Source organism: Fringilla coelebs (assembly GCF_963513975.1).
Source record: "Fringilla coelebs genome assembly, chromosome: 35".
Lineage (NCBI taxonomy): Eukaryota > Metazoa > Chordata > Aves > Passeriformes > Fringillidae > Fringilla > Fringilla coelebs.
Window position 1 is genome coordinate 685,403 of NC_140061.1, and position 27,733 is coordinate 713,135.

The following is a 27,733-nucleotide window of genomic DNA, read 5'->3' on the forward strand; positions in this document are numbered from 1 at the left end:
TCTCCCCCCAAAAAACTATTAATGCACTGTGAGCCCCTTTTCCCTTCAAATTTCCTCAAAAACCTCGGATATAGACCCGGGGATCCCTTTATCCCCTCAGAAAAATCCCCAAATCCCTTTTTTTCTGCCCCCAAAAACGATTTATACACTCGGAGCCCCTTTTCCCCTCAAATCTCCTCAAAAATCTTGGATTTAGAGCCCGGGGAATCCCTTTTTCCCTCAGAAAAAAATTCCCAAATCCCTTTTTTCCCAAAAAAAACCCCTATTAATGCACCGGGAGCCCCTTTTCCCTTCAAATTTCCTCAAAAACCTCGGATTTAGAGCCCGGAGACCCATTTTTCCCCTCAGAAAAATCCCCAAATCCCTTTTTTCTCCCCCCAAAAAACAATTAATGCACCGGGAACCCCTTTTCCCCTCAAATCTCCTCAAAAATCTTGGATTTATTGCCCGGGGATCCCTTTTTCCCCTCAGAAAAAAATCCCCAAATCCCTTTTTTCCCAAAAAAAAACCCCCTATTAATGCACCGGGAGCCCCTTTTCCCTTCAAATTTGCCCAAAAATCTTGGATTTAGAGCCCGGGGATCCCTTTTTCCCCTCAGAAAAATCCTCAAATCCCTTTTTTCTCCCCCAAAAAAACAATTAATGCACCGGGAGCCCCTTTTTCCTTCAAATTTCCTCAAAAATCTTGGATTTTGAGCCCGGGGATCCCTTTTTCCCCTCAGAAAAATCCCCAAATCCCTTTTTTTCTGCCCCCCAAAAACGATTAATACACTCGGAGGCCCTTTTCCCCTCAAATCTCCTCAAAAATCTTGGATTTAGAGCCCAGGGACCCATTTTTCCCCTCAGAAAAAAATCCCCAAATCCCTTTTTTCCCCAAAAAAAACCCTATTAATGCACCTGGAGCCCCTTTTCCCTTCAAATTTCCTCAAAAGTCTTGGATTTAGAGCCCAGGGACCCATTTTTTCCCCTCAGAAAAATCCCAAAATCCCTTTTTTTCTGCCCCCAAAAACGATTTATACACTCGAGGCCCTTTTCCACTCAAATTTCCACAAAAATCTTGGATTTAGAGCCCGGGGACCCCTTTTTCCCCTCAGAAAAATCCCCAAATTCCCTTTTTTCTCCCCAAAAACCCGAGCCCCCTCACACCTCCGCCGCTAGGGGGCGCCGCTTTACCGCCGCTCCCCCTCAGGTTCCCGCGCGCGCGCAGTGCGGCCGGACCGTACCACCCTGAGGGGAACGCGCGGGGGGGGAAAAGGGGGGGGGGAACAACGGGAGGGGCGGGAACGGGCGAGTCCATTAGGAGCCGAAGCCGGGGGAGGTGTCGGGGAGGCCCCGGGGCCGCTGGTTGGTGAGGGGGAACATTTGGGGGAATTTTTGGGGTAAATTTAAGGGGTTTTGGGGTAAAATTGAAGGTTTTTTGTGGGAAAAATGAAGGGAAAAGAGAGTGTCCGGACACCGGGGTTGTGTTTGGGACACGGGGTTGTGGAGAAGGGAGGGCGGAGAGGTGGGAATGGAGGAGGATTAAAGGGAAAAAGGGATCCCTGAGCAGTTTTGGGGTAATTCTGAGGGGAAAAAGGGGTCCCGGAGCGGTTTTGGGGTGAATTTGAGGGAAAAAAGGAGTTCCAGACACTTCAATTCCCTTTTAGGGGTGTCCTGGACCTTCTGAGTTTCTATTTTAGGGGAACTCTGAGGGGAAAACGGGGTCCCGGAGCGCTTTTAAGGGGGATTTTGAGGTAAAAAGGGGGTTCCGGACACTTAAATTCTCTTTTTCGGGGTTCTGAACCCTTTGAGGTTTTATTTTAGGAAACTCTGAGGGGAAAAGTTGTTTTGGGGGCGATTTTGATGAAAAAAAGGGGTCCTAGAGCAGTTTTTGGGGGGATATTGAGAGAAAAAAGAGATCCTGGACCTTTTAAATTTTGATTTTAGGGAAACTCTGAGGTGAAAAGTGGTTCTGGGGTAGTTTTGGGGGGGATTTTGAGGTAAAAAAGGGGTTCTGGAGACTTAAATCGTGATTTTGGGGGTTCTAGACCTTTTGGGTTTGTATTTTGGAGGAACTCTGAGGGGAAAAGGGATCCTGGATATTTAAATCTTTTTTTATTGAGGAATTCTGAGGGGAAAAAGGGGTCCCGGAGCAATTTTTTGGGGAAAAAAGAATTCCTGCACCTTTTAAATTTTGATTTTGGGGAAACTCTGAGGGAAAAAAGGGTCCTTGGGGGGATTTTGGGGGTTCCTGAGGAGATTTTTGGGGTCTTTGGGGGTTTTTGGAATTTCTGGGGAGGTTTTGGGATCCTTGAGGGGATTTTTGGGGTCCCTGAGGGGATTTTTGGGGTCCTTGGGGGTTTTTGGGGTCCTTGAGAGGATTTTTGAGGTAATTTTGGGGGATTTTTGGGGTTCTCTGGGTGGATTTTTGGGGTTCTCTGGGTGGATTTTGGGGTCCCTGAGGGGATTTTTGGGGTCCCTGTGAGGATTTTTGGGGTCCCTGTGAGGATTTTTGGGGTCCTTGAGGGGATTTTTGGGGTCCCTGAGGGGATTTTTGGGGTCCCTGTGAGGATTTTTGGGGTCCTTGGGGATTTTTGGGGTCCCTGAGGGGATTTTTAGGGTCCCTGTGAGGATTTTTGGGGTCCTTCAGAGGATTTTTGGGGTTCCTGAGGGGATTTTTGGGGTTCCTTGGGGATTTTGGGTCCCCCGAGAGGATTTTTGGGGTCCTTGGGGGGATTTTTGAGGTCCCTGAGCGGATTTTTGGGGTTCTCTGGGTGGATTTTGGGGTCCTTGAGAGGATTTTTGGGGTCCCTGGGAGGATTTTTGAGGTTCTGTGGGTGGATGTTGGGGTCCTTGGGGGGATTTTTGGGGTCCTTGGGGGGATTTTTGGGGTCCCTGGGAGGATTTTTGAGGTTCTGTGGGTGGATGTTGGGGTCCTTGGGGGGATTTTGGGGTCCTTGGGGGGATTTTTGGGGTCCCTGGGAGGATTTTTGAGGTTCTGTGGGTGGATGTTGGGGTCCTTGGGGGGATTTTTGGGGTCCCTGAGTGGATTTTTGGGGTCCTTGGGGGGATTTTTGGGGTCCCTGAGCGGATTTTTGGGGTCCTTGGGGGGATTTTTGGGTCCTTGGGGATTTTGGGGTCCCTGAGGGGAATTTTGGGGTTCTCTGGGTGGATTTTGGGGTCCTTGAGAGGATTTTTAGGGTCCTTGAGAGGATTTTTGGGGTCCTTGAGGGGATTTTTGAGGTCCTTGGGGGGTTTGGGGGTCCCTGAGCGGATTTTTGGGGTTCTCTGGGTGGATTTTGGGGTCCCAGAGGGGATTTTTGGGGTCCCTGAGGGGATTTTTGGGGTCCTTGGGGGGATTTTTGGGGTCCCTGAGTGGATTTTTGGGGTTCTCTGGGTGGATTTTGGGGTCCCAGAGGGGATTTTTGGGGTCTTTGAGGGGATTTTTGGGGTCCTTGGGGGTTTTTGGGGTCCCTGAGGGGATTTTTCACATCATTTTAGGGGATTTTGGGGTGGATTTTGGGGTGTCTCACCCCATTAACCCTTTCCCCTCCCTCCCCATGCAGGAGATGCGTTTTGGGGGGGGGATTTTGGGTGGATTTTGGGATTTTTGGGTGGATTTTGGGATTTTTGGGTGGAATTTGGGGGTGTCTCACCCCGTTAACCCTTTCCCCTCCCCCCATGCAGGAGATGAGTTTTGGGGGTGGTTTTTGGGGGGATTTTTGGGATTTTTTGGGTGGATTTTGGGGGGATTTGGGGATTTTTTTGGTGGATTTTGGGTGGATTTTGGGATTTTTTTGGGTGGATTTTGGGGTGTTTCACCCCATTAACCCTTTCCCCTCCCCATGCAGGAGATGCTGTGGTGCGTTTTGGGGGGGGATTTTGGGGGGATTTTTGGGATTTTTTGGGTGGGTTTTGAGGTGTCCCACCCCATTAACCCTTTCCTCCCCTCCCCATGCAGGAGATGCTGCAGCACATTTTGGGGGGGGATTTTGGGGGGGATTTTTGGGGTAGATTTTGGGGGGATTTTTGGGATTTTTTGGGTAGATTTTGGGGGGATTTTGGGGATTTTTCGGTGGATTTTGGGGGGATTTTTGGGGGTTTTGGGTGGATTTTGGGGTGTCTCACCCCATTAACCCTTTCCCCTCCCCATGCAGGAGATGCTGCGGCGCCTTTTGGGGGATTTTGGGTGGATATTGGGATTTTTTGGGTGGATTTTGGGGTGTCTCACCCCATTAACCCTTTCCTTTCCTCCCCCATGCAGGAGATGCATTTTGGGGGGGATTTTGGGGGGGATTTTTGGGATTTTTAGGGTGGATTTTGGGGAGATTTTTGGGATTTTTGGGTGGATTTTAGGGGGATTTTTGGGATTTTTGGGTGGATTTTGGGGTGTCTCACCCCATTAACCCTTTCCCCTCCCCTCCCCCCATGTAGGAGATGCGTTTTGGGGGTGGTTTTGGGGGGGATTTTGGGGGGATTTTGGGGAGATTTTTGGGATTTTTGGGGTGATTTTTGGGATTTTGGGGTGTCTCACCCCATTAACCCTTTCCCCTCCCCCTGCAGGAGATGCTGCGGCGCCTTTTGGGGGGGGGTCTGCGGGGGGCTGGGGGAGGGGCCCCCCAAAATCCCCCCGCCCGCGCCGCCGCCGACCAAACCCCCCCGGACCTGGCGCGGGAGCGCTGCAAGGCCGTCACCTCCTTCTACCACCAGCCCGCCATCGACGCCGCTGCAGAGAGGGTGAGACCCCCCCTCAAATTGGGGAGACCCCTCCTCAAATTGGGGAGACCCCTCCTCAAATGGGGGAGACCCCTCCCCCAAATTCACCATGGATTTGGGGCCGTTTGGGGTCATTTTGGGGGGATTTGAGGGAGATTTGGGGGGGATTTGGGTCTATTTGGGGGGATTTAGGGAGGATTTGGGGGGGATTTGGGGTGATTGACTCAGCTGCAGAGAGGGTGAGACCCCTCCTCAAATGGGGGAGACCCCTCCCCAAATTCCCCACGGATTTGGGGCCATTTTGGGGCCATTTGGGGTCAATTTGGGGCCTTTTTGGGACCATTCCGGGTCAATTTGGCACCATTTGGGGGGGATTTGGGGGATTTTTGGGGGATTTTGGGGTGATTGATGAAGCCACAGAGAGGGTGAGACCCCTCCCCAAATTGGGGAGACCCCTCCCCAAATTCACCATGGATTTGGGGCCGTTTGGGGTCATTTTGGGGCCATTTGGGGTCGATTTGGGGCCTTTTTGGGACCATTTGGGGTCAATGTGGCACCATTTGGGGGGGATTTAGGGGGGATTTGTGGTGATTGATGAAGCCACAGAGAGGTTGAGACCCCCTCCCCAAATTGGGGAGACCCCTCCTCAAATTGGGGAGACCCCTCCCCAAATTCCCCACCGATTTGGGGCCGTTTGGGGTCATTTTGGGGCCATTTGGGGTCAATTTGGGGCCTTTTTGGGACCATTCGGGGCCATTTCGGGGAGATTTGGCACCATTCGTGGAGGATTTTTGGGGGATTTTTGGGTGATTGATGAGGCCACAGAGAGGGTGAGACCCCTCCCCAAATTGGGGAGACCCCTCCCCAAATTCACCACCGATTTGGGGCCGTTTGGGGTCATTTTGGGGCCATTTGGGGTCATTTTGGGGCTATTTGGGGTCATTTTGGGGCCATTTCGGGGGGATTTAGGGGGGATTTGGGGTGATTGATGAAGCCACAGAGAGGTTGAGACCCCCTCCCCAAATTGGGGAGACCCCTCCCCGAATTGGGGAGACCCCTCCCCAAATTCCCCACCGATTTGGGGCCGTTTGGGGTCATTTTGGGGCCATTTGGGGTCATTTTGGGGCCATTTGGGGTCATTTTGGCACCATTTGGGGCCTTTTTGGGGTGATTTGGGGCCATTTGGGGGGGATTTAGGGGGGATTTGGGGTGATTGATGGAGCCACAGAGAGGGTGAGACCCCTCCTCAAATTGGGGAGACCCCTCCCCAAATTCCCCATGGATTTGGGGCCATTTGGGGTCATTTTGGGGTCAATTTGGGGCCTTTTTGGGACCATTCGGGGCCATTTGGGGTCATTTTGGGGCCATTTGGGGGGGATTTTTGGGGGATTTTGGGGAGATTGGGGTGATTGATGAGGCCACAGAGAGGGTGAGACCCCTCCCCAAATTCCCCAAAACCCGGGGAGACCCCTCCCCAAATTCCCCATGTATTTGGGGCCGTTTGGGCTCATTTTGGGGGGGATTTGCGGCCATTTGGGGGGGATTTGGGTCTATTTGGGGGGATTTAGGGAGGATTTGGGGGGGATTTGGGGGTGATGGATGAGGCCACAGAGAGGTTGAGACCCCCTCCCCAAATTGGGGAGACCCCTCCCCAAATTGGGGAGACCCCTCCCCAAATTCACCGCCGATTTGGGGCTGTTTGGGGCCATTTTGGGGCCATTTGGGGTCATTTTGGGGACATTTGGGGGAATTTTGGGGGGGATTTGGGGGGATTGATGAGGCCACAGAGAGGGTGAGACCCCTCCCCAAATTGGGGAGACCCCTCCCCAAATTCACCACGGATTTGGGGCCATTTTGGGCCATTTTGGGGTCATTTTGTGGCTATTTGGGGTCAATTTGGCACCATTTGGGGTCATTTTGGGGCCATTTGGGGGGGATTTTGGGGGGGATTTGGGGTCATTGATGCAGTCACAGAGAGGGTGAGACCCCTCCCCAAATTGGGGAGACCCCTCCCCAAATTCACCACCGATTTGGGGCCGTTTGGGGTCATTTTGGGGCCATTTTTGGTCGATTTGGGGCCTTTTTGGGACCATTTGGGGCCATTTCGGGGAGATTTGGCACCATTCGTGGAGGATTTTTGGGGGATTTTGGGGTGATTGATGAAGCCACAGAGAGGGTGAGACCCCTCCCCAAATTGGGGAGACCCCTCCCCAAATTCCCCACGGATTTGGGGCCATTTTGGGCCATTTTGGGGTCATTTGGGGGGGATTTGGCACCATTTGGGGTCATTTTGGGGCCATTTGGGGTCATTTTGGCACCATTTGGGGCCTTTTTGGGGTGATTTGGGGCCATTTGGGGGGATTTAGGGGGGATTTGGGGTGATTGATGAAGCCACAGAGAGAGTGAGACCCCTCCCCAAATTGGGGAGACCCCCTCCCCAAATTCCCCGCGGATTTGGGGCCAGTTGGGGTCATTTTGGGGCCATTTGGGGTCGATTTGGGGCCTTTTTGGGGCCATTCGGGGCCATTTGGGGTCATTTTGGGGTCATTTGGGGGGGATTTTGGGGGGGATTTGGGGGGATTGATGAGGCCACAGAGACGGTGAGACCCCTCCCCAAATTGGGGAGACCCCTCCCCAAATTCACCACGGATTTGGGGCCATTTTGGGGCCATTTTGGGGCCATTTGGGGTCATTTTGGGGCAATTTGGGGCCATTTGGGAGGATTTAGGGGGGATTTTGGGGGGGATTTGGGGTCATTGATGAAGCCACAGAGAGGGTGAGACCCCTCCCCAAATTGGGGAGACCCCTCCCCGAATTCCCCATGGATTTGGGGCCATTTGGGGTCATTTGGGGTCATTTTGGGGTCATTTTGGGTCAATTTGGGGCCATTTGGGTCCATTTGGGGGAATTCTGGGGGGGATTTGGGGTGATTGATGAGGCCACAGAGAGGGTGAGACCCCTCCCCAAATTGGGGAGATCCCTCCCCAAATTTACCCCGGATTTGGGGCCATTTGGGGCCATTTTGGGGCCTTTTTGGGGCGATTTGGGGCCATTTGGGGGAATTTTTGGGGCATTTTGGGGGGGAATTTTTGGGGTATTTGGGGGGAATTTTTGGGGCATTTTGGGGCCATTTTAGGGCTGATTTTGCAGCGTTTTGGGGGGAGTTTGGGTCCTTTTATGGGGCATTTTTGGAGGGAATTTTGGGGTCATTTGAGGGGAATTTTAGGGAGATTTTGTGGCCATTTTTAGGGAATTCAGGGGGGATTTTGTGGACATTTTTGGGAGTTTTTGGGAGATTTTGGGGGGGGGATTTTGGGGTCATTTTTGGGAGATTTTGGGGTCATTTTTGAGAGTTGTTGAGACTTTTTGGGGGGGATTTTGGGGTCATTTTTGGGAGATTTTGAGACTTTTTGGGGGGGATTTTGGGGTCGTTTTTGAGAGATTTTGAGACTTTTTGGGGGGGATTTTGGGGTCGTTTTTGGAAGATTTTGAGCCTTTTTGGGGGGGGATTTTGTGGCCATTTTTGGGAGTTTTTGGGAGATTTTGGGGGGGGATTTTGTGGCCATTTTTGGGAGTTTTTGGGAGATTTTTTGGGGGGGATTTTGGGGTCATTTTTGGGAGATTTTGGGGTCATTTTTGGGAGATTTTGAGACTTTTTTGGGGGGGATTTTGGGGTCATTTTTGGGAGATTTTGGGGTCATTTTTGAGAGTTGTTGAGACTTTTTGGGGGGGATTTTGGGGTCGTTTTTGAGAGATTTTGAGAGTTTTTGGGGGGGATTTTGGGGCCATTTTTGGGACATTTTGAGACTTTTGGGGTGGGATTTTGGGGTCATTTTTGGGAGATTTTGGGATATTTTTGGGGGGGGATTTTGGGGTCATTTTTGGGAGATTTTGAGACTTTTTGGAGGGGATTTTGGGGCCATTTTTGGGAGGGATTTTGGGGTCATTTTTGAGAGATTTTGAGATTTTTTTGGGTGGGATTTTGGGGCCATTTTTGGGAGATTTTGAGACTTTTTGGGTGGGATTTTGGGGTCATTTTTGGGAGATTTTGGGGTCTTTTTTGGGAGATTTTGGGAGATTTTTGGGGGGGATTTTGGGGTCATTTTTGGGAGATTTTGAGACTTTTTTGGGTGGGATTTTGGGGTCATTTTTGGGAGATTTTGAGCCTTTTTTGGGTGGGATTTTGGGGTCATTTTTGGGAGATTTTGGGGTCATTTTTGAGAGATTTTGAGACTTTTTGGGGGGAGATTTTGGGGCCGTTTTTGAGAGATTTTGAGACTTTTTGGGGGGAGATTTTGGGGTCATTTTTGGGAGATTTTGAGCCTTTTTTTGGGGGGGTTTTGTGGCCATTTTTGGGGGGGATTTTGGGGTCATTTTTGGGAGATTTTGAGACATTTTTGGGGGGGATTTTGGGGTCATTTTTGGGAGATTTTGGGAGATTTTTTGGTGGGATTTTTTTGGCCATTTTTGGGAGATTTTTGGGAGGGATTTTGTGGCCATTTTTGGGAGATTTTGAGACATTTTTGGGCGGGATTTTGTGGCCTTTTTTGGGAGATTTTGAGACTTTTTGGGCGGGATTTTTTGGCCATTTTTGGGACATTTTGAGCCTTTTTTGGGGGGGATTTTGGGGTCATTTTAGGACGGATCCCATCCCAAATTTGGGCTCCCCCAAACCCCAAAATCTCCTTTTTTTGCCCCACCCAGCCCTCGGTGCGCCTGACCCCCACCACCATGCTCTACTCGGGGCGCTCGCAGGACGGCAGCCACATCCTGGTGAGGCACCCCAAAATTCGGGGGGGGATCCCCAAAAATCTGGGAGGGATCCCCAAAATCTGGGGCTAAAAGGAGAAGGGGGGGGGGGAGGCAAAATTTCCCCCAAATTTTGGGTGATTTTCCCTGAATTTTGGGGGGTTTTGGGGTGAAATGAGTTGGGGGAGGGCGAAGGTTGAGGGGGGATCCCCAAAATTTGGGTGGGGGGTCCCCAAAATTTGGGGGGCTCCTAAAATTTGGGGGAATTTTCTCCATTTTTGGGGGGATAAAAGGGGTTGGGGGAGGCCAAAATTTGGGGGGGAAGGAGGGAGGGTCCCAAAAATTTGGGAGGGATCCCCAAAAATCTGGGGCTAAAAGGAGAAGGGGGGGAGGCAAAATTTCCCCCAAATTTTGGGTGATTTTCCCTGAATTTTGGGGGGTTTTGGGGTGAAATGCGTTGGGAAAGGGCGAAGATTGAGGGGGGATCCCCAAAATTTGGGTGGGGGGTCCCCAAAATCTGTGGGGTCCCCAAAATTTGGGGGGGCTCCTAAAATTTGGGGGAATTTTCTCCGTTTTTAGGGGGATAAAAGGGGTTGGGGGAGGCCAAAATTTCGGGGGGAAGTAGGGAGGGTCCCAAAAATTTGGGGGGGGATCCTCAAAATTTGGGGTGGTCTCTAAAATCATTGGAGGGTCCCCAAAATTTGGGGGAGGGGGAGAAAGGATTTTGCTGGGGGAGTCCCCAAAATCTGGGGCTCCCTAAAACTTGTGGGGGGTCCCAAAATCTGGGGGGAATTCTTGAATTTTGGAGGGTTTTGATAGGGGAGGTCCCCAAAATTTCGGGGGGAATTTGGGGGGGGGGGGAAATCCCCAAAGTTTGGGATGAAACCTCAAAAATTTGAGGTAAAAAGTAAAAAAAAAATTGGAGTAAAATCTCAGAAATTTGGGGTAAAAAAATTTAAAAATTTGGGGAAAAAGCTCAAAATTTTGGGGTAAAAATCTCAGTTTTTGGGGGGATTTTGTGGGTTTGGCTGGGCAGAACCCCCCAAAATTTGGGTGTGAAAATTCCCAAATTGCCAGAAATCCCTGAGGGGTTTGTGAGGGAGATAAAAATTCAGGATTTGTCCAAAATTTGGGGTTTTTTAGCCCAGAATATTTCCTGGTACCTGCAGCAGGAGCTGCATGAAAATTTGGGATAAAACCTTCAAATTTTGGGGTAAAAAGTCAAAAATTTGGGGTAAAATGTCAAAAAATTGCCATTAAAGCACCAAAATCTGGGATAAACCTTAAAAATTTGAGGTGGATACTCAAGAATTTGGGGTGAAAATTCAAAATTTGGGGTAGAAACTCAAAAATTTGGGGCAAAATGTCAAAAATTTTGTGCGAATCTTTAAAATTTTGGGTAAAAGTCTCAAAGATTTGGGGTGGAACCTCAAGAATTTGGGAAAAAATGTCAAAACTTTGGGTGAAAATGTAAAAATTTGGGGTGAAATTTTCAGAATTTGGGGCAAAAGCTGCAAAATTTGAGGTGAAAAATCAAAATATTGGGATAAAAACTTCAATTTTTGGGAATTTTTTTGGGTTTTGCTGGGCAGAATTTGGGTGGGAAAATTCCCCAATTGCCAGAAATCCCCAAAAGTGCTAAAAAAATTCAGGATTTGACCAAAATTTGGTTTTTTTGGCCCAGAAAAGCGCCCGGTACCTGCAGCAGGAGCTGCCCGTGCGCATCGCCCACCGCATCCAGGGCTTCCGGAACCTTCCCTTCATCATCGGCTGCAACCCCACCATCCTGCACGTGGTGAGCCCCAAAAAACCCCAAAATCACCCCAAAATCACCCCAGGAATTACTGGGAATTCCCAACATTCCCCAAAAATTCCCAATATTTTGGGAAAAAATCCAAAAAAATTCGGAAAAAAATCGGAAAAAAATCTGAAAAAAATCCTAAAAATATTTTAAAAAATTTTTAAAAAATCGCTTCAAAATTCCTAAAATGACCCAAAATGTATCTGAAAATATTCCAAAATATTCCCAAAATATTCCCAAAAGTTTTAAAGGGAATCTCAAAATTCCTAAAATTAAAAAAAAAACCAAAAAAACCAGAAAAAAATCAGAAGAAATTCAAGGAAAAAAATCCCAAAATATTCCTGAAATTACCCCCCCCCAAAAAAATTCCCAGGGAATTCCCAGGAATCCAAAAAAAAAATTCTCAGAATTCCCAAAAATTCCCAAATTGCTGAAATCCCAAAAAATCCAAAATTCCCACCAAATTCCCAATAATTTCTAGAAAATTCTCAAGGATCCGAAAACTCCTGGAATTTTCCAAAATTCCCAGAAGTCCCAGAAAATCCCAAAATTCCCCAAATTTCCCAAGTTCCCAGAATTCCCAAAGTGCCCAAAATTCCCAAAAATTCCCCAAATTCCCGAGGATCCCAAAATGCTCAAAAATCCCCAAATTCCCAGAATTAAAACAATTCCCAAATATTTTAGGGAGAAATCCCAAATTTCCCTCAAATTCCCCCAAAATTCCCAAGAATTCTAAAAATCTTAAAATTCTTGGAAATTCTGGAAAATTCCCTGGAATTTTCTGGAATTTTCTGATGTGTCCCCTCCCCCCAGCACGAGCTGTACATCCGCGCCTTCCAGAAACTCAGCGACTTCCCCCCGGTGAGTGGCACAGCTGGGCACACCTGGGCACACCTGGGCACACCTGGGCACCCCTGGGCACACCTGGCAACACCTGGGCACACCTGGGCACAGCTGGGGGCACCTGGGCACACCTGGGCACACCTGGGGGCACCTGGGGACACACCTGGGATATACCTGGGGACACCTGGGCACACCTGGGCACACCTGGGGGCACCTGGGCACAGCTGGGGGCACCTGGGCACACCTGGGCACACCTGGGGGACACCTGGGATACACCTGGGCACAGCTGGCACACCTGGGATACACCTGGGCACACCTGGGATACACCTGGGCACACCTGGGGCACACCTGGGCACACCTGGGGCACACCTGGGCACACCTGGGGGACACCTGGGCACAGCTGGCACACTTGGGATACACCTGGGCACACCTGGGGGCACACCTGGGCACAGCTGGGCACAGCTGGGCCCAGCTGTCTCACCTGTGCAGATCCAGGTGCGCAGTGACGAGTCCCAGCACTGTCTCACCTGTCTGTGTCTCACCTGTCTGTGTCTCATCTGTCTCACCTGTGCAGATCCAGGTGCGCAGTGACGAGTTGCAGCACTGTCACTGTCTCACCTGTCACACCTGTCATTGTCACACCTGTCATTGTCACACCTGTATCTCACCTGTGTCTCACCTGTCTCACCTGTGCAGATCCAGGTGCGCAGTGACGAGTCCCAGTACTGTCACTGTCTCACCTGTCTCACCTGTCTGTGTCTCACCTGTCTGTGTCTCACCTGTCTCACCTGTGCAGATCCAGGTGCGCAGTGACGAGTCCCAGCACTGTCACTGTCACACCTGTCTGTATCTCACCTGTGCAGATCCAGGTGCGCAGTGACGAGTCCCAGCACTGTCACTGTCACACCTGTCTGTATCTCACCTGTGCAGATCCAGGTGCGCAGTGACGAGTCCCAGCACTGTCACTGTCACTGTCACACCTGTCTTACCTGTCTGTGTCTCACCTGTCTGTGTCTCTCACCTGTGCAGATCCAGGTGCGCAGTGACGAGTCGCAGTACTGTCACTGTCACTGTCACACCTGTCTCACCTGTGTCTCACCTGTCTGTGTCTCACCTGTCTCTCACCTGTCTCACCTGTGCAGATCCAGGTGCGCAGTGACGAGTCCCAGCACTGTCACTGTCACTGTCACACCTGTCACACCTGTATCTCACCTGTCTCACCTGTGCAGATCCAGGTGCGCAGTGACGAGTCCCAGCACTGTCACTGTCACTGTCACACCTGTCTCACCTGTCTCACCTGTGCAGATCCAGGTGCGCAGTGACGAGTCCCAGTACTGCGCGTTGCTGCGGCAGCTGCTGGAGGATCACAAGGACGTGGTGACGCTGCTGGCCGAGGGGCTGAGGGAGTGCCGCAGGCACATCCAGGTAACTCACCTGGGACAGGTAACCTCACCTGAGATACACCTGTGATACACCCACACTCACCTGAGATACGCCCCCTGCTGGCCGAGGGGCTGAGGGAGTGCCGCAGGCACATACAGGTAACTCACCTGGGACAGGTAACTCACCTGGGACACACCTGAGATACACCCACACACACCTGAGATACACCTGAGATACAGCTCAGATACACAGACACACACCTGAGATACACCTGAGATACACCTGGGACAGGTAACCTCATCTGGGACACACCTGGGATACACAGACACACCTGTCACACACCTGAGATACGCCCCCTGCTGGCCGAGGGGCTGAGGGAGTGCCGCAGGCACATACAGGTAACTCACCTGGGACAGGTAACTCACCTGGGACAGGTAACTCACCTGGGACACACCTGAGATACACCTGAGATACACCTGAGATACACCCACACACACCTGTCACACACCTGAGATACGCCCCCTGCTGGCTGAGGGGCTGAGGGAGTGCTGCAGGCACATACAGGTAACTCACCTGGGACACACCTGGGACAGGTAACCTCATCTGGGACAGGTAACTCTACCTGGGACAAACCTGAGATACACAGACACACCTGTCACACACCTGAGATACACCTGGGATACACCTGAGACACACAGACACACCTGTCACACACCTGTCATACACCTGAGATACACAGACACACCTCTCATACACCTGAGATACACCTGGGACACACCTGGGATACACAGACACACCTGTCACACACCTGAGTTACACCTGGGATACACCTGAGGTACACAGACACACACCTGGGACACACCTGAGATGCACACACACACCTGGGACACACCTAGGGCGGGTGATCTCACCTGGGTCACACCTGGGAAAATCCCACCTGAGCCACACCCACTCACTTGGCTCACCTGTCCCTTACCTGTCTTGCTTGTCTCACCTGTTGGTCTCACTTGTCTGTCTCATCTGTCTCACTTCTCTTACCTGTCTGAGCTGCCTCACCTGTATCTCACCTGTCTTACCTGTTGGTCTCATCTGGTCCGTACTTGTCCCACCTGTCTCTCACCTGTGTCTCACCTGTCTCGCCCGTCTGTCTCACCCGTCTCACCTGTCCCTCACCTGTCTCTCACCTGTTCCTCACCTGTCTCTCACCTGTCTCACCTGTCTCTCACCTGTCCCTCACCTGTCTCTCACCTGTCCCTCACCTGTTCCTCACCTGTCTCACCCATCTGTCTCACCTGTCCATCACCTGTCTCACCTGTCTCACACCTGTCCAGCTCACTTGTCTCACTTGTTCTCACCTGTTTCACCTGTGGGTCTCACCTGTGGGTCTCAGCTCTCTGTCTCACCTGTGGGTCTCACCTCTGGTCTCACCTGTGGGTCTCACCTGTTCATCTCACCTCTCTAACTGTCTGTTTCACCTGTGATTTCATCTCTCTGTCTCACCTGTGGGTCTCACCTGTGGTCTCACCTGTTATTCACCTGTCCATCTCACCTGTGGTCTCACCTGTCCCTCACCTGTGGGTCACACCTGTGGGTCTCACCTGTGGGTCTCAAATGTGGTCTCACCTGTCTGTCTCACCTGTGGGTCACACCTGTCCATCTCACCTGTCCCTCACCTGTCTATCTCACCTGTCTCACCTGTCTGTCTCCCGTGTGGTCTCACCTGTCCCTCACCTGTCCATCTCACCTCTCTCACCTGTCTATCTCACCTGTGGTCTCACCTGTGGTCTCACCTGTCTCACCTGTGCTCTCACCTGTCGCTCACCTATCCATCTTACCTGTCTGTCTCACCTGTGGTCTCACCTGTCGCTCACCTGTCCATCTCACCTGTGGTCTCACCTGTGGTCTCACCTGTATCACCTGTGGTCTCACCTGTGCTCTCACTTGTCTGTCTCACCTGTGGTCTCACCTGTCCCTCACCTGTCCATCTCACCTCTCTCACCTGTCTGTCTCACCTGTGGTCTCACCTGTCCATCTCAATTCTCTCACCTGTCCATCTCACCTGTGGTCTCACCTGTGTTCTCACCTGTGCTCTCACCTGTGGTCTCACCTGTGCTCTCACCTGTGGCTCACCTGCCAGGACGAGCGGCTGCTGCGGCCGTTCCTGGACAAGACGCTGACGTCGCGCCTGGGCATGCGGATGCTGGCGGCGCATCACCTGGCGCTGCACGAGGACAAGGTGAGCGCACCTGGACAGGTGTGACAGGTACACATAGATCCCTATAGAGCACCTGGGCAGGTGTGACAGGTACACATAGATCCCTATAGAGCACCTGGGCATCACCTGGCGCTGCACGAGGACAAGGTGAGCGCACCTGGACAGGTGTGAGAGATCCCTATAGATCCCTATAGAGCACCTGGGCATCACCTGGCACTGCACGAGGACAAGGTGAGCTCACCTGGGCAGGTGTGACAGGTACCTATAGATCCCTATAGAGCACCTGGGCAGGTGTGACAGGTACACATAGATCCCTATAGCTCACCTGGGCATCACCTGGCGCTGCACGAGGACAAGGTGAGCTCACCTGGGCAGGTGTGACAGGTACCTATAGATCCCTATAGATCCCTATAGAGCACCTGGGCATCACCTGGCGCTGCACGAGGACAAAGTGAGCGCACCTGGGCAGGTGTGACAGGTACCTATAGATCCCTATAGAGCACCTGGGCAGGTGTGAGAGATCCCTATAGGTACCTATAGATCCCTATAGCTCACCTGGGCATCACCTGGCGCTGCACGAGGACAAGGTGAGCTCACCTGGACAGGTGTGACAGGTACCTATAGATCCCTATAGAGCACCTGGACAGGTGTGAGAGGTACACATAGATCCCTATAGAGCACCTGGGCATCACCTGGCGCTGCACGAGGACAAGGTGAGCGCACCTGGGCAGGTGTGACAGGTACACATAGATCCCTATAGATCCCTATAGCTCACCTGGGCATCACCTGGCGCTGCACGAGGACAAGGTGAGCGCACCTGGGCAGGTGTGAGAGATCCCTATAGAGCCCTATAGATCCCTATAGCTCACCTGGGCATCACCTGGCGCTGCACGAGGACAAGGTGAGCTCACCTGTGCAGGTGTGACAGGTACCTATAGATCCCTATAGATCCTTATAGAGCACCTGGGCATCACCTGGCGCTGCACGAGGACAAGGTGAGCTCACCTGGGCAGGTGTGACAGGTACCTATAGATCCTTATAGATTCCTATAGATCCCTATAGCTCACCTGTGCAGGTGTGCCAGGTACCTATGGATCCCTATAGATTCCTATAGATCCCTATAGCTCACCTGTGCAGGTGTGACAGGTACCTATAGACCCCTATAGATCCCTATAGCTCACCTGTGCAGGTGTGCCAGGTACCTATGGATCCCTATAGACCCCTATAGATCCCTATAGCTCACCTGTGCAGGTGTGCCAGGTACCTATGGATCCTTATAAATCCCTATAGCTCACCTGGGCAGGTGTGCCAGGTACCTATAGATCCCTATAGAGCACCTGGGCATCACCTGGCGCTGCACGAGGACAAGGTGAGCTCACCTGGGCAGGTGTGACAGGTACCTATAGATCCCTATAGAGCACCTGGACAGGTGTGACAGGTACCTATAGATCCCTATAGAGCACCTGGGCATCACCTGGCGCTGCACGAGGACAAGGTGAGCTCACCTGGGCAGGTGTGACAGGTACCTATAGATCCTTATAGATTCCTATAGATCCCTATAGCTCACCTGTGCAGGTGTGCCAGGTACCTATGGATCCCTATAGATTCCTATAGATCCCTATAGCTCACCTGTGCAGGTGTGACAGGTACCTATAGACCCCTATAGATCCCTATAGCTCACCTGTGCAGGTGTGCCAGGTACCTATAGACCCCTATAGATCCCTATAGCTCACCTGTGCAGGTGTGACAGGTACCTATAGACCCCTATAGATCCCTATAGCTCACCTGTGCAGGTGTGCCAGGTACCTATGGATCCCTATAGACCCCTATAGATCCCTATAGCTCACCTGTGCAGGTGTGCCAGGTACCTATGGATCCTTATAAATCCCTATAGCTCACCTGGGCAGGTGTGCCAGGTACCTATAGATCCCTATAGATCCCTATAGATCCCTATAGGTCCCTATAGCTTACCTGGGCAGGTGTGCCAGGTCATTCATCCCAGTTTTTCCTGGTTTGCCCCCATTTCCCCCCTGATTTTTCCCCAATTTTTTCCCCATTTCCCTGAATTTTTTTCCCAATTTTCCTGAATTTTTTCTCATTTTCCTCTTTTCCCAAATTTTCCCCTTTTCTCCCCAATCCCACCCAATTTTCCCAAATTTTCCCCATTTTCCCCCAAAATTTTCCTCCTTTTTTCCCCTGAATTTCCCCCAAATTTTTCTCATTTCCCCCAATTTTCCCAAATTCCCCCCCAATTTCCCCAAATTTCCCCCAATTTTCCCAATTTCTTCCTGATTTTCTTTTTTCCCCCCAATTTTTCCTCTCAAATTTCCCCCAATTTTTCAGAATTTTTTCACATTTTTCCCCAAAATTTCCCAAATTCCCCCCGATTTCCCCAAATTCCCCCCAATTTTCCCAAATTTTCCTCTTTTTTTTCCCCAAATTTACTCCAAATTTTTCTCCTTTTTTCCCCCAATTTTCCCAAATTTCCCCAAATTCCCCCCAAAATTTCCCAAATTTCTCCCCAATTTTCCCAAATTCCCCCCAATTTTCCCAAATTTCCGATTTTTTCCTGATTTTTCCCGTTTTTGCCCTTTCCGGCCCCGATCCGCAGCCGGATTTCGTCGGCATCATCTGCACCCGCCTGTCCCCCAAGAAACTCATCGAGAAGTGGGTGGACTTCGCCAGGTGAGCGCACCTGGGACACACCTGGGCACACCTGGGGGCATCTGGGATAGACCTGGGATAGACCTGGGGGCACCTGGGCACTCACCTGGGGCCACCTGGGGCACACCTGGGATACACCTGGGGGCACCTGGGCACTCACCTGGGCACACCTGGGATACACCTGGGATAGACCTGGGGGCACCTGGGCACACCTGGGGGCACCTGGAATACACCTGGGGGCACCTTGGGGGGAAAAACACACCTGGGGTCACCTGGGATATACCTGGGATACACCTGGGCACACCTGGGGGGGGGGAAACACACCTGGGGGCACCTGGGCACACCTGGGCACACCTGGGGGCATCTGGGCACAGCTGGGATACACCTGGGGGCATCTGGGATACACCTGGGATACACCTGGGATACACCTGGGGGCATCTAGGCACACCTGGGATACACCTGGGGGCACCTGAGCACACCTGGGATGCACCTGGGGGCACCTGGGCACACCTGTGATACACCTGGGCACACCTGGGGGGGGAAACACACCTGGGGGCACCTGGGATACACCTGGGATACACCTGGGGGCACCTGGGGGGGGAAACACACCTGGGGGCACCTGGGCACTCACCTGGGCACACCTGGGGGCACCTGGGGGCATCTGGGCACACCTGGGATACACCTGGGATACACTTGGGGGCACCTGGGATACACCTGGGATACACCTGGGATACACCTGGGATACACCTGGGGGCACCTGGGAGCACCTGGGGGCACCTGGGCGCACCTGGGCACTCACCTGGGCACACCTGGGGGCACCTGGGGGGTAAAATCACACCTGGGCACACCTGGGATACACCTGGGGGCACCTGGGGGGGAAAAACACACCTGGGGGCACCTGGGATATACCTGGGGGCACCTGGGGGGAAAAAACACATCTGGGGGCACCTGGGATACACCTGGGATACACCTGGGCACACCTGGGATACACCTGGGGGCATCTGTGCACAGCTGGGATACGCCTGGGGGCACCTGCAGACACCTGGGATACACCTGGGTCTCACCTGGGTACACCTGGGCACACCTGGGACACACCTGGACGCACCTGGGCACACCTGGGCACACCTGGGATACACCTGGGCACAGCTGGGCACACCTGGGGACTCACTTGGGCACACCTGAAGGCAGCTGGGGGGGGAAAACACACCTGGGCACACCTGGAGGGTAAAAACACACCTGGGGGGGAAACACCTGGGCAAACCTGGGGACTCACTTGGGCACACCTGGGCACCTGGGGGGGGAAACACACCTGGGCACACCTGGGGGCACCTGGGGGGAAAAACACACCTGGGCACACCTGGGGGCACCTGGGGGAAAAAACACACCTGGGCACACCTGGGGGCACCTGGGGGGAAAAACACACCTGGGCACACCTGGGGGGTAAAAACACACCTGGGCACACCTGGGGGCACCTGGATACACTGGGCACACCTGGGATACACCTGGGGGCACCTGGGATACACCTGGGGGGGAAAAACACACCTGGGATACACCCGTGATTCACCTGGGGGCACCTGGGATACACCGGGGTACACCTGGGTACACCTGGGATACACCTGGGCACAGATGGGAGCACCTGGGCACAGATGGGCATACCTCATACCTGGGATACACCTGGGCACACCTGGGCACACCTGGGGGCACCTGGGCACACCCAGGGAGCAGCAGGTGCCAGCAGGTGACTGTGGCTGCCAGGTGATGTCACACAGGTGACACTGGAGAGGTCAGCCAGGTGTGTCACACCTGTTCCAGGTGTGTCAGTCACAGGGATGACACTGAGTGACAGGGGGTGGCTGTAGGTGACAGGTGAGGTGTCACAGGTGTCACCCAGGTGTCACTCAGGTGTGTCACACCTGTCCCAGGCGTTTATGTGAGCACCAGTACGGGAACGCGCCCCGTGTGCGCATCAACGGCCACGGCCCGGGGGTGACACTGAGTGACAGGGGGTGGCTGTAGGTGACAGGACAGGTGTCACAGGTGTCACCCAGGTGTGTCACACCTGTGTCTCACCTGTCCCAGGCGTTTATGTGAGCATCAATATGGTAACGCCCCCCGTGTGCGCATCAACGGCCACGTGGCCGCGCGGTTCCCGTTCATCCCCCTGCCCCTGGACTACGTCCTGCCCGAGCTGCTCAAGAACGCCATGAGGTACCTGGGAGGGGTTTGGGGCGAAATCCGGGGATTTTGGGGCGAATTCCGGGGATTTTGGGGCATTTTGGGGGGAATTCCGGGGATTTTGGTGGGAATTCTGGAGATTTTGGGACATTTCGAGGGGAATTCCAGGGATTTGGGGGAATTCCGGGGGGAATTCCGGGGATTTTGGGACATTTTGGGAGGAATTCCGGGGATTTTGGGACATTTCGAGGTGAATTCCGGGGATTTTGGGGCATTTTGGGGTGAATTCTGGGGATTTGGAGGATTTTTGAAATTGGGGGGGGTTAATGGGGTGACCCTGGTGACATTTTGGGTTCCTGAAGTGACATTTTGGGGGTCCCTGATGACCCTTGGGTGGCTCTGGTGACATTTGGGGTGACCCTGGTGACCCTGGGGTGACCCTGGTGACATTTTGGGGTCCTGGGGTGACATTTGGGGTCCCTGATGACCCTGGGGTGACCCCGGTGCCATTTTGGGTGACCCTGGTGCCATCTTGGGGTCTCTGGGGTGACCCTGGTGACATTTTGGGGGTCCCCAATGACATTTTGGGCTCCTGGGGTGACATTTGGGGTGACCCTGGTGACATTTTGGGGTCCCTGATGACCCTGGGGTGATCCCGGTGACATTTGGGGTGACCCTGGGGTGACCCTTGGGGTGACCCCGGTGCCATTTTAGAGTTTTTGGGGTGACCCCAGTGACATTTGGGGTGACCCTGGTGACACTTGGGGTGGCCCCAGTGACCCTGGGGTGGCCCTGGTGACACTTGGGGTGACCCCAGTGACATTTGGGGTGACCCTGGGGTGACCCTGGTGACATTTGGGGTGACCCTGGTGACATTTTGGAGTTTTTGGGGTGACTCCAGTGACATTTGGGGTGACCCTGGTGACATTTGGGATGGCCCCAGTGACCCTGGGGTGACGCCGGTCCCATTTGGGGTCCCTGGGGTGACCCCAGTGACCCCGGGGTGGCCCTGGTGACACTTGGGGTGACCCCGGTGACATTTTGGGGTCCCTGGTGACCCCAGGGTGACCCTGGTGCCATTTGGGGTGGCCCCGGTGGCACTTTGGAGTGACCCTGGTGCCATTTGGGGTGACCCCGGTGACATTTGGGGGTGGCCCTGGTGACCTCTGGATGACCCTGGTGGCACTTGGGGTGGTTCTGGTGACACTTGGGGTGATCCTGGTGTCATTTTGGGGTGACCCTGGTGCCATTTTGGGGTCCTGGGGTGACATTTGGGGTGACCCCGGTGACCTTGGAGTGACCCCAGTGACCCTGGGTGACCCTGGTGACATTTGGGGCGCCAGGGCCACCATGGAGTCGCACCTGGACACGCCCTACAACGTCCCCGACATCGTGGTGACAATCGCCAACAACGACATCGACCTCGTCATCCGGTACGGACACCCCGTGCCCAGGGTCCCCAAGGGTCCCCAAGGGTCCCCAAGTGTCCCCAAGTGTCTCCAAGGTGTCCCCAAGGTGTCTCCAAGGTGTCCCCAAGTGTCCCCCCAATGTCCCCACTGTCCCCAATGTCCCCGCTGTCCCCAGGATCTTGGACCGGGGCGGTGGCATCCCCCACGAGCTGCTGGACAAACCCAATGTCCCCAATGTCCCCAATGTCCCCAACACCCCCAATGTCCCCAATGTCCCCAACACCCCCAATGTCCCCAATGTCCCCAATGTCCTCAATGTCCCCAATGTCCCCAATGTCCCCAACATCCCCAATGTCCCCAATGTTCCCTACACCCCAAATGTCCCCAATGTCCCCAACACCCCCAATGTCCCCAATCCCCCCAATGTCCCCAATGTCCCCAACACCCCCAATGTCCCCAATGTCCCCAACACCCCCAATGTCCCCAATGTCCCCAAATGTCCCCGCTGTCCCCAGGATCTCGGACCGGGGCGGTGGCATTCCCCACGAGCTGCTGGACAAACCCAATGTCCCCAATGTCCCCAATGTCCCCAACACCCCCAATGTCCCCAATGTCCCAAATCCCCCCAATGTCCCCAATGTCCCCAACACCCCCAATCCCCCTGATGTCCCCAACACCCCCAAATGTCCCCAATGTCCCCACTGTCCCCAATCCCCCCAACACCCCAAATGTCCCCAATGTCCCCAATGTCCCCAAATGTCCCCAGGATCTCGGACCAGGGTGGTGGCATCCCCCACGAGCTGCTGGACAAACCCAATGTCCCCAATGTCCCCAATCCCCCCAATGTCCCAAACACCCCCAACACCCCCAATATCCCCAATGTCCCCAATGTCCCCAATCCCCCCAATGTCCCCAACACCCCCAATATCCCCAATGTCCCCAATGTCCCCAGTGTCCCCAATCCCCCCAATGTCCCCAATCCCCCCAAATGTCCCCAATCCCCTCAATGTCCCCAATGTCCTCAATGTCCCCAATCCCCCTGATGTCCCCAGTGTCCCCAATGTCCCCAATGTCCCCAACACCCCCAATGTCCCCAATGTCCCCAACAGCCCCAATATCCCCAATGTCCTCAATGTCCCCAATCCCCCTGATGTCCCCAGTGTCCCCAATGTCCCCAACACCCGAAATGTCCCCAATGTCCCTAATGTCCCCAATGTCCCCAATCCCCCCACTGTCCCCAATGTCCCCAAATGTCCCCAATGTCCCCAGGATCTCGGACCGGGGCGGTGGCATTCCCCACGAGCTGCTGGACAAGGTCACCGAGTACCACTTCAGCACGGCCGAGGCGAGCGCGCAGGACCCGCGCCTGGGGGGGCCCTTCCGCACCCTGATGGACGCCAGCGGCCAGCCCGGGCCCATGCACGGGTCAGGGACCCCTCCCCAAATCGGGGACCCCCTCCCCAAATCGGGGACACCCCCCAAAAGTTGGGGACAATCTCCGGAAATTGGGGACATCCCCCCAAATTTGGGGAAATCCCCTCCGAGTTTGGGATGTGCCCAGGGTTGGGTCTGGGGGAATTCGGGGAGGTTTTGGGGGGGTTTAGGGGATTTCTGGGACCCCTCCCCAAATTTGGGACCCCTCCCCAAATCGGGGACCCCCTCCCCAAATCGGGGACAGCCCCCAAAAGTTGGGGACAATGTCCAAAAGTTGGGGAAAATCTCCGGAAATTGGGAACATCCCCCAAAATTGGGGACAATCCCAGGATTGGGTTTTGAGGAGGTTTGGGGGGATTTAGGGGATCCTTGGGAGCCCTCCCCAAATTGGGGACCCCTTCTCAAATTGGGGACCCCCTTCCCAAATCGGGGAAACCCCCAAAAGTTGGGGACAATGTCCAAAAGTTGGGGACAATTCGCAAAATTTGGGGACAATGTCCGAAAATTGGGGCCGATCCCAAAAATTGGGGACAATCGCAGGGTTGGGTTTTGAGGAGGTTTGGGGGGTTTTGGGGGGGTTTAGGGGATTCCTGGGACCCCTCCCCAAATTGGGGACTCTACCCCACATCAGGGACCCCCTCCCCAAATCGGGGACACCCCCAAAAGTTGGGGACAATGTCCAAAAGTTGGGGACAATCTCCGGAAATTGGGGACATCCCCCAAAATCTGGGGAAATCCCCTCCAAGTTTGGGATGTGCCCACGGTTGGGTCTGGGGGGAATTTCGGGGGGTTTGGGGGGGGGTTGGGAGGGTTTAGGGGATCCCCAGGACCCCTCCCCAAATTGGGGATCCCTCCCCAAATCAGGGACCCCCTCCCCAAATCGGGGACACCCCCCAAATGTTGGGGACAATGTCCAAAATTTGGGGACAATGTCCGGAAATTGGGGACATCCCCCGAAATTTGGGGAAATCCCCTCCGAGTTTGGGATGTGCCCGGGGTTGGGTCTGGGGGAATTCGGGGAGGTTTTGGGGGGGTTTAGAGGATTCCTGGGACACCTCCCCAAATTGGGGATCCCTCCCCAAATCAGGGACCCCCTCCCCAAATCGGGGACACCCCCAAAAGTTGGGGACAATTCCCAAAATTTGGGGACAATGTCCAAAAATTTGGGACAACCCCAGAAATTGGGGACAATCCCAGGGTTGGGTTTTGAGGAGGTTTGGGGGGGTTTAGGGGATTCCTGGGACCCCTCCCCAAATTTGGGTCCCCTCTCCAAATCGGGGACCCCCTCCCCAAATCGGGGACACCCCCCAAAAGTTGGGGACAATGTCCAAAAGTTGGGGACAATCTCCGGAAATTGGGGACATCCCCCGAAATTGGGGACAATCGCAGGGTTGGGTTTTGAGGAGGTTTGGGGGTTTAGGGGGGGTTTAGGGGATTACTGGGACCCCTCCCCAAATTGGGGACCCCTTCTCAAATTGGGGACCCCCTCCCCAAATCAGGGACACCCCCCAAAAGTTGGGGACAATGTCCAAAAGTTGGGGACAATGTCCGAAAATTTGGGACAGCCCCAGAAATTGGGGACAATCGCAGGGTTGGGTTTTGAGGAGGTTTGGGGGGTTTTGGGGGGGTTTAGGGGATTTCTGGGACCCCTCCCCACATCGGGGATCCCTCCTCAAATCGGGGACCCCCTCCCCAAATCAGGGACACCCCCAAAAGTTGGGGACAATGTCCAGAAATTGGGGACATCCCCCAAAATTTGGGGAAATCCCCTCCGAGTTTGGGATGTGCCCAGGGTTGGGTCTGGGGGGAATTTGGGGAGGGTTTGGGGGGGTTTAGGGGATTTCTGGGACCCCTCCCCAAATTGGAGACTCTACCCCACATTGGGGACCCCCTCCCCAAATCGGGGACAGCCCCCAAAAGTTGGGGACAATGTCCAAAAGTTGGGGACAATGTCCGAAAATTGGGGCCGATCCCAAAAATTGGGGACAATCGCAGGGTTGGGTTTTGAGGAGGTTTGGGGGGTTTTGGGGGGGTTTAGGGGATCCCTGGGACCCCTCCCCAAATTGGGGACCCCTTTTCAAATTGGGGACCCCCTCCCTAAATCGGGGACACCCTCAAAAGTTGGGGACAATTCGCAAAATTTGGGGACAATGTCCAAAAATTGGGGCCAACCCTAAAAATTGGGGACAATCCCAGGGTTGGGTTTTGAGGAGGTTTGGGGGGGTTTAGGGGATTTCTGGGACCCCTCCCCAAATTGGAGACCCCTCCTCAAATTTGGGGACACGCCCAGGATTGGGGTTTGGGGGATTTTATGAGATTTTGGGGTATTTTGGGGGGATTGAATTGGATTTTGGAGTTTTTAATGAGATTTTTTGGGACAATTCGAGGCCACTTTTGGGAATTTTTGGTGTCCCCCCAGGTTCGGGTTCGGGTTGGATTTTGGGGACATTTTAGGGGGTTTTGGGATATTTAGTGGGGATTTCGGGGTATTTTTTTGGGGAATTTGCTGGAATTTTGGAGCATTAATGGGATTGAGGGATTTTGGGGTATTTGAGGGGAAATTTGCTGGGATTTTGGGGGATTTAATGGAATTTGGGGATTTTTGGGACGATCCGGCGCCACTTTTTGTCGTTCCCGGTTTTCCCCCCAGGTTCAGCTCGGGTTGGATTTTAGAGGCAGTTCTGTGGTTTTTGGGGTGGGATTTGAGGGATTTTGGGGGAATTTGATGGGATTTGGGGTTTTTAGTGGGGATTTTTTGGGGTGTTTCATGGAATTTGGGGATTTTGGGGACCATCTGGTGCCACTTTTTGTCGTTCCTGGTGTCCCCCCACATTTGGTTTTGGGTTGGATTTTGGAGGCATTTCTGTGGTTTTTGGGGTGGAATTTGAGGGATTTTGGGGTATTTGGGGGGGATTTAATGGAATTTTAGGGCATTTATGGGATTTTGGGGATTTTTGGGACAATCTGGCTCCACTTTTTTGTCGTTCCCGCTTTTCCCCCCAGGTTCGGGTTCGGGTTGGATTTTGGGGACATTTTAGGTGGTTTTGAGATATTTGGTGGGGATTTTGGGGTATTTTTTTGGGGAATTTGCTGGGATTCTGGGGGATTTGGGGGGGATTTCAGGGAATTTTGGGGCATTAATGGGATTTTGGGGATCTTTGGGATGACCTCGCGCCACTTTTTGTCGTTCCCGGTGTCCCCCCAGGTTCGGCTCGGGTTGGATTTTGGAGGCAGTTCTGTGGTTTTTGGGGTGGGATTTGTGGGATTTTGGGGAAATTTGATGGGATTTGGGGAAAATTTGCTGGAATTTTGGGGTATTTAATGGGAATTTGGGGATTTTTGGGACGATCTGGCTCCACTTTTTGTCGTTCCCGGTTCTCCCCCCCAGGTTCGGCTTCGGGCTGCCGACGTCGCGCGCCTACGCCGAGTACCTGGGGGGGTCCCTGGTGCTGCAGTCGCTGCAGGGCGTCGGCACCGACGTCTACCTGAGGCTGCGGCACATCGACGGCAAGGCCGAGAGCTTCCGCATCTAGGGGGGGTCAGGGGCACCCCCAGAGCCGGGGCCCGGCCCCGGGAACCATGGAGAACCTGCCAAAGTTGGACTGTGGGGTGGTGGAACCCCTAAAAGTTGGGGTGTGGTCATTAAAATCATGGAGAACCTTCCAAAGTTGGGGTTTGGTCATCGAGGTCAAGGAGAACCTTCCAAAGTTGGGGTTTGGTCGTTAAAACCATGGAGAACCCTCCAAAGTTGGGGTTTGGTTGTTAAAACCATGGAGAACCTTCCAAAGTTGGACTTTTGGGTCGTGGAGCCCCTAAAAGTTGGGGTTTGGTCATTAAAATCATGGAGAACTCTTAAGAGTTGGGAAGAATTGTCAAAAGTTGGGTTTTGGTCATTAAAACCAAGGAGAACCCTCCAAAGTTGGACTTTTGGGTCATTAAAATTATGGAGAACTCTTCAAAGTTGGGGTTTGGTCATCAAGGTCAAGGAGAACCTTCCAAAGTTGGGGCTTGGTCATTAAAGTCATGGAGAACCTTCCAAAGTTGGGGTTTGGTCATCAAGGTCAAGAAGAACCTTCCAAAGTTGGGGTGTGGTCATTAAAATCATGGAGAACCTTCCAAAGTTGGGGTTTGGTCATCGAGGTCAAAGAGAACCTTCCAAAGTTGTGTTTTGGTTGTTAAAACCATGGAGAACCTTCCAAAGTTGGACTTTTGGGTTGTGGAGCCCCTAAAAGTTGGGGTTTGGTCATTAAAATCATGGAGAACTCTTAAAAGTTGGGGAGAATTGTCAAAAGTTGGGTTTTGGTCATTAAAACCAAGGAGAATCCTCCAAAGTTGGACTTTGAGGTCATTAAAATTATGGAGAACT

At 53.2% G+C, this 27,733-nt stretch overlaps 1 protein-coding gene across 4 annotated transcripts; it reads left to right on the forward strand.

The window, feature by feature from the left end:
• Nucleotides 1–1,289: 1,289 nt before the first annotated feature.
• BCKDK (branched chain keto acid dehydrogenase kinase) lies at nt 1,290–27,536 on the forward strand. Of its 4 annotated transcripts, none has more exons than XM_084224229.1 (12): nt 1,290–1,343; nt 4,542–4,715; nt 9,399–9,467; nt 11,128–11,238; nt 12,058–12,105; nt 13,393–13,512; nt 15,608–15,706; nt 18,297–18,370; nt 20,429–20,557; nt 21,868–21,957; nt 23,203–23,358; nt 26,756–27,536. In XM_084224229.1, the coding sequence occupies exons 2-12, from the start codon at nt 4,545–4,547 to the stop codon at nt 26,898–26,900; spliced, it is 1,212 nt and encodes a 403-aa protein (XP_084080355.1). In that variant the 5' UTR covers nt 1,290–1,343; nt 4,542–4,544; the 3' UTR covers nt 26,901–27,536. The 4 variants fall into 4 exon arrangements, with proteins under 4 accessions (XP_084080355.1, XP_084080357.1, XP_084080356.1 ...); XM_084224231.1 differs by having other exon boundaries at nt 1,314–1,347; XM_084224230.1 differs by lacking the exon at nt 1,290–1,343 and adding an exon at nt 1,507–1,555.
• The last annotated feature ends 197 nt before the right edge of the window (nt 27,537–27,733 follow it).